At 40.1% G+C, this 12,646-nt stretch overlaps 1 protein-coding gene across 6 annotated transcripts in view; it reads left to right on the top strand.

Annotated features, from left to right (window-relative positions):
* Positions 1–12,646, top strand: part of MAP3K20 (mitogen-activated protein kinase kinase kinase 20) — a 1,120,268-nt gene that overhangs the window by 317,406 nt on the left and 790,216 nt on the right. For all 6 annotated transcript variants that reach the window (XR_013608752.1, XM_078681552.1, XM_078681553.1 and 3 more), the window contains one exon: positions 10,431–10,532. Coding sequence is in view for 5 of the 6 variants with exons in the window: in XM_078681552.1 (XP_078537678.1) it covers positions 10,431–10,532 (102 nt within the window). In the remaining variant the exon portion in view is untranslated. The remainder of the gene's footprint in view (positions 1–10,430; positions 10,533–12,646) is intronic.

Here is a 12,646-nt window from a genome sequence, read left to right as displayed (position 1 = left end):
CACATTTCTCCACACCTGAAAGCGCATCACACACAAGGCCTTATACTCAAACTCCCCTGCATATCTTGCACAGAAACTTGTGGTATCCGGAGGAATCAGAAACTCAAGGTTCACCAGAGACCTCCTACTCCAGCCTGCACGCTTTCGAGAAAAAAAAAACTTATAATCGGGCGTTTGCTGGGGCTGCGCCAATAATATGGAACTCCCTCCCACCCGCTATCAGAAGAATCCCCTCTCTTGCATGTTTCAAAAAGGAGGCCAAATCCTTCCTTATGGGTAAATCCCTTGTCTAAACCCTGTCCTTCAACCACCACAGAGACTATTGCCTCCCTCCGTCGACCTTTCGCCCCACCAAGAAACCTGGGGCCTGTCTTCAGCAACTGTAATGTTAACTGTACTTTGTATCCTTCCATCTCTCTTGTACTCAGCACCCCCCACCCTCCCAATTTATGGTATTCTCTCGTGATTCCATGCCTCTTGTACAACTCTATGACTCTGTAAAGCGCTCTGATACCCTAACGGGTCAAGTTCGCGCTCTATAAAACATAAAAATAAATCAATAAATAAATTATACCATCACAACAGTAGCATTCTGATGACTGGCCCACTTCCTTCCAGGGTGAAGTCCTACATGCTAGTGGAAGGTGACTCCGTATCAATAGGAGGAAAAGACATCTCAACACTAGTGAGAGGACTTTATCTAGGTCGACCACATAATTTTGGTGAGGTAAAATTACCACCCAAAGCTTGACCATGCAGGCTTCAGAAAGAGGTTCCTTCTAACATAATCTGGGATGCCTCTTTATCAATCTTGAAGAAAATCAACAAGAGCAATCCCAATAGCCCTTGGGTCCTAGGTATTTTATAGATGGATTGTGAAAAAAGGCAGAAGTCCATTACAGGTCCGTATGTTCTCATCATCAGGTGAAACAGAATTTACCGAAAATCAATAAAGTGCAATGAACACTTTTTATATTGCAATAAAAATGATAAATCTCAGGGTGCGACAACAGAGTAAAGCAACAGCTCAGTGCTCATGTGTCAAAACATCATTACTTGTTGATGGATACACTGTGAAATTTAGAACTATTATTAATATTATTATTAGTTGTCTAGCAGTAACATTGTAATAGTTATTTCCATTTTGTTATTTGCTTACTTAACATGATCACAATAACAACTAGCCACAATAAAGTAAAAAAGGTGCCAGTCCTCTAATTACAAGAGCTAAAACATATTATTTGTCGTGGCAAGATCCAACATAGTAAAATACAAAGTACAAACACTCAAACAACATATGTCAGAAATAACAGTATAGATTTAAATTCCTCAGCTCATCATTTCCAAAGGACCTTGTGTATTCATTCATTTTCCCTTTTATTCAAAAACATTGATATAGGTTGGAAGAATTTAGACATCACCTTAAAGGCAACGGGTCACTGGCGCTGCTAGTCTGCAGGAGCTAAATGAATCATTACTCTTGCAGGACTTGTCTAAAGGTCACTACAGACCCCACAAGTATGATAGTCATCTTTAAGAGTAGCACATACCACCTTGGTCCCAGAATACTGGTTGCATGATAACGGTGGGGTGGTAACTTGGCCGCCTTAATCACTGGTATTGTGTGTTCACACCTGACCAGTATCGTGCAGTTCCAAGTTGGTCGCCACTTAATGGGCAATATCGGTGGACCCAGCTGTATCGGGTGGAATTGTTCATGGTATTCACTTTTCTGCGGGATTAACTCTCACGTTTACCACGTCCTCTGATTGGATAGTATATGTGACCAGGCGTGGCTGGTACATGAGAGGTTTGAGGTAGGTGGGAGGAAGAGAGAGGGAAGATGAGGGCATTGCGTCTCAGAGTGGATCATTACATCTGAATTGGAAGAGGTTTGGGTGGAGACAGGGAATGTGGCCAGACTGCCCTGCAATCCATTCCTAAGGTGATTTTAACGGCTGTTTTTTCTGGCCAGTAAAATAAATACAATTGTTGAACAATAGTTCACTCACAATTGAGCACAGTCTAAGTCCAAAAGTGTTCCACTCAACTTGTGATCAGGCCCTCCCTGAAAAATGTGTTTAAATGTGGAGTCAAACATTATTCAATGCATCCCCTCATTTAAAAAGTAACTCCTGCTAAAAACAACTCCTAACAGTCTCTGAATGTTCTCACTCATGCAGCTATGCTTTATTTATTTACGTTTCTTTTCTGAAGATATAAAATATTTGGTTGCTTAATGTGTATTCAGTTAATATGTAATCATACAATGCTGAAACACATGAACACCTATAAGAATAAATGCTTTATAAGCCCACACCAAATTTATATATTTTTCTTACACCAAACCTAGTGTTTGGCGCTTTGGTGGCTGGAATAGAGGACAAATGTTCTCTTTTACAGAAAAAATATATAGAATTAGAAGCAAAATATCGTTAAGGCTCTCAAGACCACATATTTAAATATACGACTCGCACTCTTACTCTACTAAGGTCCCTTGAACAATTTCCAGTTCTGCATTTGTTTGGACGGCACCGATGGAGAGCAAGATTCATATTTCGCATGTGCTATTACTATATATATATGAATATTTAATCTGTTGACAGATTGGATCTCGTATTTTGAGACATCTGCTGGCAGCATTATCTATAAAGCGTTCGAAGTGTTTAAAGTTTAGATTCATATCCTTTTTTTTTTTGTTTAAGAAAATTTTTATTAAGCATTAAAAAGAAATACAAAAGACATGTCATGAGAAATTAGAAACAAGTATCGATGAATATAATATCGAATGACATCAGTTCAGAGGAATTTATATAAGGAAGAGAGAAAAAAGAGAAAAAGAAAAAAGAAAGAGAGGAGAGAAGAAAAGAGAAAGAAAGAAGAAAGCAAAAGAGAAGGAAAGAATGAAAGAGAGAGAGAAGAGAGAGTGAGGGTAACCAGAGGGATCATGTAGGAATAATAGCATGTGGTAAAGGAGAAGGATTAGAGGAAAGATAGGAAGTGAAGGGAAGCCATAACAGATCGGATTTAATTTTCAGAGGAACAGAGGTGGAGGAAGCAATAGAAATTCTGTGTTCATCACAAATGTAGTTCCACCATGTGTGGACAGAGAGTTTAGAATTGTCTTTCCAACACGATAAAATAACTGTAAGTGCAAGGGCAATAAATAGGTCTAACAATTTAGCTGAAGAGGGTGTAACAATATTAATATCAGCAGATAAAGAACCTAAAAATATGTGTATAAAAGATAACGGGGAAGAAATAGATAACATTTTCATACAAATATTCCAAACATCAGTCCAAAAAGATAAAACGGGAACAGTCGTATAGTTGATGTCTTAGGGTACCTGGAACTGTGGAACAAGACCAACATAAAGGAGAAGAAGTAGGAGAGAATTTATGAATGGTAACCGGGGTAATAACAACTCTATGATATATAAAAAGCAAGGATTGGGTAATGCGTGCAGCAACGGAGACTCTAAAAATCCTAGACCATTAACGATCCCACAGTACAGTATCGAAGGAGACAGCAAGATCAGTCTCCCAAACGGTCTCCACTGTAGATTTAGAGCGAACAGAAGTATTGGATAGTAAAAGTGAATATACAAGAGCAGCTTTAGGAAGTTGAGTAGAAAATAAAGGATAAAGTGGAGTGACAGGAGTGAAGGAAGAAAAAGATTCGGAAGAAGAAGGTAGAGAAGACAAGTGAGATTGAATAGCAGATATTATAATAGTATATTCAGAGTGAAATGAGGATGGTAAATTAAACATGTTTTGCAGTACTGGAAAGGAAATAAGGGAGGAATCAAGAAAAAATTGATGAACAAATAGTACATCCTTTTCCTTCCAATGTTTAAAATAGAACGATTTACCTTTATATCTAAGAAATTTGTTATACCAAACCACAGAGGATAAAAAACATTGCAAGGGGGAGAGGGTAGAGGAAAAAACATTTTGTAATAGAGATTGGGAATATTTCAAAATGGGATATTTGGATATAAAGGTACAATTTGACATAAAGGTAATATGTTGAAAGGAGAAATCTTTCAGAAGAGAGCGTTCCAGAAGAACCCACTTAGGGACAGGAGTAACAAGGAAATCATAAGCCAAGGAGAAGGATTGTTTGATTAAGAAGGCAGAGTGGTATGAGCTAAAATCAGGGAATCGAACACCACCTTCATTTTTAGGTCGGGTCAACTTATGTAAACCAATGCGAGGATGTTTATTATTCCACAGAAATTTTGTACATACAGAATTAATACGAGAAAAGAAGGATTTGGGAATTTTTAAAGGGAGCATGGAAACTGTGTATAAAACATGTGGGGTAATCATCATTTTGATAGTGTCCAATCTGCCCCACAAGGACAGAAATAAGGGGGACCAAATTTGAAGAAGAGATTGAATTTTGCCAATCAGGGAGTCAAAGGTCAATTTAAGGGTATCCCTCAGAGAAGAAGAAAACCATATACCAAGGTACTTAATTTTAGTTGGGCACCATGCAAAATCAGTGTTACGAAACATGTATTGAAAACAAAGTGAGTTAAGGGGCAGGACTTCCGTTTTGGATAAATTAAGCTTATAACCTGATATGGAGGAATACAACTGAACTTCATTTAAAAAAGGTGGAAGGGAAGATTCCGGATTAGACATGTAAATTAGGACATCATCAGCATACGCAGACAATTTAGTTTCAACAGAGGAAAATTTTATACCAGTAATATCGGGGTTGGAACGAATGCGCTCTAAAAAGGGCTCAAGACATAAAATAAATAATAAAGGGGAAAGGGGACAACCTTGTCTTGTGCCTCTGGTCAGTGAAAAGAATCTGGAAAATTGGTTGTTGACAAAAATACTGGCACGGGGGGATGAGTAAAGAAGCTTAACCAAGGATATAAATTTCGGACCAAAACCAAACCAATGGAGAGTACGGAACATAAATTGCCAATTAATACGATCGAAAGCTTTCTCAGCATCCAGGGAAAGGGCTGCCAAGGGGGATTTGACAGTTTTACTATGAGCAAGAACATTGGAAAAGAGACGAGCATTATAAGCAGCAAGTCTACCCTTAACAAATCCCACCTGATCAGTTTTGATTAAGCGAGGGATAATGGAATCAAGGCGAGAAGCAAGGATTTTAGCGAAAATCTTACAATCATAATTAATGAAAGATATGGAGCGGTAATTTTTACATTGTGAGTGATCCTTATCAGGTTTGGGAATGATTACAATGAGGGCATCCAAAAAGGACCCATAGGCCTTAGCCTCAGAAATAAAGGAATTAAATAACTGGAGGAGTTTAGGGGCAAAAAAGGAATGGAAGGAGGAATAAAACTCGACAGGCAAACCATCGGGACCAGGGGCTTTTGATTTTTTGAGAGAGTGGATGGCTGTATTAATTTCCTGAAGAGTAATGTCACATTCCAAGGAAGAGAAGTCCACCGGAAGGGAAGGAGGGGAAGGAAGACCTTCAAAAAACGTTTATAAGTTTGCATCAGAGGGGTGTGTATCATCAGAGTAAAGGGTTTGATAATAATTGTGAAAGACTTCAGCAATGTCTTCATCGGAGGTAGCCAATTTATTAAGATTATCATTAAAGATGGGACCAACAGCTTTGCGTTCTGATTTTATTTTCAAATAATTGGCCAGCATTTTCCCTGCTTTGTTCTGGCCACCATGAAATTTAGATTTTATTTTAAGGAGGGTGTGGCAAGCTTCATTAGTGATAATTTTGTTGAGTTCTGTTTTGGCAAGAATCAAGTCCTGAAGGGCAGAGGAGGATTTAGAAGTAAAATATGTGTGTTCAAGGTTTTTAATCTGTTTAAGTTGATCTTCATACTTTTGTTTATTGAGCTTCTTTTTTGTAGAAACATAAGAAATCGTAAAAGCTCGAAAGGAGGCTTTAAAAGCATCCCAGGTGATGGGAATTGAGGTATCAGAGGGCTTATTAAAGGAAAAGTATTCGTTGAAAAACTCTGTACATTTCTTCATGAAAGTGGTATCGGACAAAAGAAAAGAATTGAATTTCCACCGGCTGAATTTAGAGGAGGTAAGGGAGATATCTAGGGTAGTGTATACAGGAGCATGATCAGAGATAAAAATAGAACCAATAACAGATTTTTGGATGGAGGGGAGAAGAGACTTACTAACCATAATATAATGAATTCTCGAACGTGTGTGATGAACATTAGAAAAAAAAGTATATTCCAATAAATCAGGGTTACACATTTTCCAGGAATCATATAAAGGACGAGAGGCAATGGCAGACTGAAAACACTTATGAGATTTCTCAGGTTGAAATTTACTAGAGGACAGTCGGTCTGAAAAAGGATCTAGCCATTGGTTAAAATCACCAGCTACTATAAAATCAGGGCAATCTATGGACGCAATGAGAACTTTGATATCTTTCCAAAATTTTGGGTCTGGGCGAACAGGGCCATAAATATTCAATAAAACCATTGTCTTGTTGTGTATAACAACCTTTGCCATTGCCCAACGTCCTTCACTATCATTTTGAGAGGAAATGATTTGAACATTTAAAGCTTTATGGAACAATATAGCGACCCCTCCTTTTTTCTGAACAGCAGGAGAAAACACAACCTGACCCACCCAATGTCTCTTAAGCGATTCAACGTCTGAGCAATGCGTTTCTTGAAGGAAAACAACCTGTGAATGAAATTTGGTTAAATGTGACAATGCCTTCTGACGCTTGACAGGATGACCAAGACCACGAACATTCCAGGAAACAAAATTACACATGTTGGGAGGAGGGAGGGATGGGCGACAATTGGAGGCGACACATGGCAAGGAAAGCACTATAAAAGGGGAGACAAAAAATATCAGTGAAACAGTGGATTCGTAGGACGCTCACGATTAGAAAAGCAACAGGAGTTAAAAAATGAGGAGGAATTAATCGGACGAGAAGGGAAAAAAGTAGAGACCACTGAGGAAGAAGATAGGAAAGAGAAAGAGAGAAAAGAGAAAAATAAGAAAGATAGGCAAAGATAGAGAGAAAAAAAGGGAACAGATCAAGGCACGAAGGCTTGATCTGAGAAAAAGAGAGCAACCAAAACATGTGAGGCGAGGGTACACCAGAGAGAGGACATGACCCACGAGCACTCAAGAGACGGACAATATGAAAAGGAAAAACACAAGGATGTGAGGGAAGAATCTGACGAAAGTAGAAAGGAAGATAAAATTAAGAGAGGTCAGATAGAATAGAATAATGGAAATGAAAAGGAAGAACAAAGAAATACATAAAAGCATTAGCTAGCAGTGTCCATTGTAGAAGGAGAGACACTTAGCAGATAGTCACGAAGTTTCTGTGGATCGTCATAGGATCTGGTACGACCGTTGTGTGTGATTTTGCAGAAGCAGGGATGTAAGATTCCATACTGAATGTTCAGCTGTCGCATCATGGGACGGAGGTTCAGGAATTCTTTACGCCGAGCATTTGTAGCAGATGAAAGATCCTGTGAAATGAAAATGTTATGACCAGACCACTGGAGACGACGTTTGGCCCTGGCAGCCTTCAAGACAGCCATTAACTCTGTGAACTCCAAGAACAGCATGATGATGCCACGTGGTTTGGAGGCAGTAAAGTGATGCGGCCAAGGCGATGCGCTCGCTGGATGTTGAGGGGATGTGACAATGGTTGGAGTTCCAAAAGTTCCTGGAGAAATTTCCGAATAAAGGAGACCATGTCAGCCCCCTCCAAATTTTCCGGAACACCGTAAACACGTAGATTATTACGTCTATTGCGATTTTCCAAATCCTCGGTGTGCAGCTTGAGCTTGTGGATCTCTTTTTCCAATAGTGGAATCTTAGTTGAAAGGTCTTGGACATCGCTCATGCGCTGTTCTAAATTCAAAACTTTATTTTCCATAACCACCCAGCGCTCCTCAATCTGTTGAAGTTTAGCATTAGTAGCAGACATAAAAGGTTGAAGACCACGCACCTCTTCGAGGATGGAATCAAGTACTGGATTAGTCGAAGAGTTAATGGGGGAGGGCGGGTCATTTTTAGGTCTTTTAGGCTTTGTTCCGGTCTGCGACAACTTCGGCGAGGTAGAGACATTCGCCATGGTACAGGATACCAGAAGCAGATATGAAGTAGAGATGTACCACCGTGAGAAGCAGAGTCCAGAAAAATTGTAATGCTGGAACTGATTTAGAGATGCACTATGACAACGGGGACAAACAACGTGTGGCAAATATAAGGCGAAGAAAAAAGGAATCGCCAAACAAGCGCACTATACTTCAGTGCGGAGTCAACAAAAAGCCACACAGCACCGTGGGAAAGGTATCAACTATGACCAGTACATGGACAAGGTGGTACAACACAGCAGTATAGTAAGGTGTCAGACCGGAGGAAAATACGAAGTAAAAGCCGGAACACAATATGGTCAGTATTGGCAAGTATAGGTACAGTAATGTCAAAATGCAGGAGGCAGATGGTTATGGGAGACCAGGAGGTCAAATGTCACGAAAAGACGATGAGGCAATCACCACAAAGCTCACATTTAGAAGTAGAAACATCGCCGTCAGGAGACTCAAAATGGCGGCCGTTTTTCCTCATGGAAACAGGTTCGCCGCAGGCATAAGTAGGTAAAGCGGACACAGTAGAAAGAAACTGCACACAGTCAGCAGAGAGAGTAGCGCCATACTATTATATCCAGAACGAGCTAATGCTGGAGCGAAGAAGTGGGGATTGAAGAAGCGATGAAGAGAGACATTCACATAGTCGGTAAACAAAATGGCGGCCGTCCGTGGTGAAAGGACAGAGAAAAGTTACCGTTGTGAATATGCGGTGAAATGTCGCTCAAAGAGGCTGCACAGGCGCTCCATTGTAGACTATCCACCTTCCGACACTGTTATACACCAGAAAAGCCGTCCGAAAAACGGCAGGAAGGGTCCTCACGGCATCCGCGGAGCAGTCCGTAGCGGAGCTCACGGGAGAGACGTCCTCTGCAGATGGCGCGCAAGCCACGCCCCCTTAGATTCATATCCTAACATTCGCCAATAGATTAATGACCTTGAGCCGACGTTTTATTGAATATATACAGTATTGCTATCTGTACCATATGTGGAATAATATACTCTTCCACAATCTTTAAAAGTCCCAGTGATATTGAGGTGAGTGAGGATAACCATATTATGTGGATTGCACGTGTTTGTTCTCTCTGTGTCTATTTGCAGTTATAATGTACGAACTATACCCAAATGGAGCACTTTACCTCAGAACAGATTCACTGCAAACCCCAGTTAAGGTTTCTTTACATTACCTCATGAGAGGTTAGAGTTTGCAAAGACCAATGTTGAACAGAGAGTAGGATAGGACAAAAGCTAGAGGAGGAGAGCTCAATTGAATAACCAGATTAAATACACTTAAGGCCATTTTTTCCTACATCATGGCTACCGGCCCATTCTTAAATTTCTGAGAGAGAGAGAGAGAGAGAGAGAGAGAGATAGAGTTTGCACATAGTTATTTGTATTTAGACAGTCAAGATTAAACTTTACTGATGTGTCGGCGGCACCCCATGTTTTAACGACGTGAGCGGGATTATCTTTTTTTTCTCGCTGGGACTTTAGTTCTGTGCTGCATTTCTATGCTTTTTTCGTTTATTATGATTGAAAAAATGTACATATAAATTGCGCAGCGCTTTTGCTTATGCTGCACCAAGCGCATTGACACTTGCATGACCTGTGCTGGTACTTTGATAACACATGATCATTACCCATGAGCAGCAATACAATGTACATATCAGGTTTTGTGGACTTTAAAAAAAAATCTGTGCTTTTACACTTTGATTAATGTTCTGAATAAGATACGCATATTATTTGTTTATGAAACGTTTTTAGATGAATACTCATTTATCTTGTTTATTTCAATATTTTTTCACTGTTGCTGAAAGGATTACGTTTTACTTACTGTTTTTTCTTCATTCTCATATTTTCCAACTCCCCTAGATACATTTAGATTTTTTTTAATGACTTGTGCATTTTGTGTTTTGATGTTAATTATTGTACTGCTTTTTACATTCTAAACTAAGTGAAATGAATTGGTGATATGTCTTTATTTGGTTGAAAGTTATCTTAAGAGTTCCTTATTTTGAATGCATGTGAAAGTGTTGGACAATCATATCATGTAAACTGCTTCTGAAATATAATTAAAGTGTGTTGGTGATGTTTACGAAATTTTTCGTTTCTTGAAAGTACACCACCTTGTCATAAACCTGTTTTAGAAAAAGCCTTTTAGTTTGCCATCACTTCATCGGGTTGTTTTGTGTCACAGTAGGCAAAAGCAATATGTCTTTTCCTGCTGGAGTTTTAACTGTTGTATTGAAAACATCACACATGTTCACCTGACTCAGAAGTGCCATGTTATTTAAACCCTGACTCCATTTTTAAAGAGCGGAATGTGCTTTTTTACAGAATACGCCGCAGGAGGCTCTCTCTATGACTACATCAATAGCACGCGCAGTGAAGAGATGGACATTGATCAAATCATGGCCTGGTCGACAGATGTAGCCAAAGGTGAGACCAACTGGGTTTGAAAATCCTAGACTTGGGTGCCTTCAGAAGAGTGTGTTCAGAAATGGTTGTTCTTAGAGGCATTCTTCTAGGAATACGAAACAGAGTTCTTTGTGAGTATAAAAAAAATCTCAGGTGCTCAAAGTGTTTTTGCTGTTGAGGCTAGATGTTTTAGCCTCTGAGAAAGGCGGTTATTTGAAGCATCAGTCATTGCAAGCTGGTGCAGTTTAGGCTATGTGAGACATTCTTCCAAATTCCAGTTTTGATGCATACTTTTTAGTGGAGACAATGTTTCTTCTGGAACCAGGCGTAGTAGCATCTTGGATTTATGGAATGTGCTGTGGTGCAAAATAATCTGTGGAAGGAGATGAGATTTAAAATTTCTGCCAAAGGTATATTTCTTGTAAAAATGTGACTCAATGAAATATATATGATTTTGCTATACTTAATAGCTTAATTGGGAAACACCACCACTTGAAGATGCTTTCAGTAAATATTGTAATTCGCTTAGTTAATCCACCATCCATTGGGGTCAGTGAACTGGAATCCTCTTTACACCCCTTGTCTGGCAACTCTGACTTTTTAGAGATGCATGCTAGCAGTGTACATCATAGATAACGGGACAAAAGAAGCACAACATATTGCGGTCACAATCAGTGCCTTTGCATCTCTTAATCAAGGTCCTTTTTTTGGGAGGGATACTAGAAAAGACAACGGGGAAAGCCTAGGGTCCTTCCTTTCTTTTGTAAATGTTTATTGTGATTGGGAATTACAGATCAGTTATTCAACATACTTTTTCACCGCTTGTATGAAAATCAGGGACGGCTGGTATCCTTTGAAAGTGGTAGGGCGAGCGTAGTGCCCTTCCGCTTCCCAAAATACATAAATAAAACAAACATGCACAATAAATAAACAATAAAATACTGGCGTGCATTACAGTAACATTATACATTTTAAAAAATGTTACTTACCGGGGCTGCATCCTCTGTGTCCACCGCAGTCTCTGGCTCCGAGCACAAGGTGAAGACCTAACTTCCCTAAGCAATCCAGATGCTGCTCTCATACTGTTAATCCGCATGAGAGCAGCATCAGGGTTGGATGGAGCGGGCTGGGTCGATGCTTCTTCAGGCCCTGGAGGCCTGTGCCTGATCTCCACCCAGCTTCATAATACAGCTGGGTGTAGAGCTTCAAAGTCCGCACGTCACTTTGGCCGGTGCAAGACAGCTGGCCAAAGTGACATGGGCACTTTGGAGCATCCACTAAAGCCACGACTCCAGTCCTCTGCTGACAATCGGCTGGAGGCTGCGGCACTCCGTACTGAAAAATAAAATGGCAATTAAATCAATTCATTGCCATTTTATTTTCCACGTTTAATACGGCTCCTAGCTCATTAGGAAACTGCTGCCAGACTGTGTGAAATAATTTGCTAACTTATGTTTGGGCTATCTGAGGCAAAGAGGTGACAAGTCACGCTGAAAGCGCCAGAGTTTAGTACCTTCGGTGCAATTAATTACATTTTATAAGATAAAATTCTGTCGCTATTGCTATTTCCCTGGGCAGAGCCGTTTCCTCTCCCCACTCCACTCTACATCCCTGGGCAGAGCCGTTTCCTCTCCCCACTCCACTCTACATTCTCCAAGGGGCCTATGTCTGCTTCCCAGGTCTTTCTGAGTTTTTAAATGTATCAGGCGTGTTGATAACTATTGATGATATCTTATGCTACCTTATGGATAGAGTCTAAATGCTAAATGCAGAGCTCTCATGAGTTAATGGTTGATGGCAAAATCTTAGGATATTTTCAGAGTAAAGCTATTTTGCTGATCAATTTGTCTCACTGTGTCCTTTTAGGTCTCGCCTACGCAGCGCGCATGCGCTGCCTAGGAGGGGACCTTTTGCAATCGATCAGCATTTTGACTAAAAGCATGCACATTTTGCATTGCTTTCTATTGCAACGCGTGCACGTTTGGCATTTCACTTGTGGGAGGGAGCATCGGCACCATCTGTTTGTAATTATCTTGAAAACGAATGGTGACCCTGCTCGCTCCCGCAAGGAAACCGCTGTGTGTGTCTGGTCCACACGACGCGTCCTGCAGGTACTTGAGACTGTTTTTTTTTCT

Source organism: Lissotriton helveticus, chromosome 3_1 (genome assembly GCF_964261635.1).
Source record: "Lissotriton helveticus chromosome 3_1, aLisHel1.1, whole genome shotgun sequence".
Classification (NCBI taxonomy): domain Eukaryota; kingdom Metazoa; phylum Chordata; class Amphibia; order Caudata; family Salamandridae; genus Lissotriton; species Lissotriton helveticus.
Note: the sequence above shows the minus strand (reverse complement) of the source record. Positions and strands in the feature narration are given on the sequence as shown.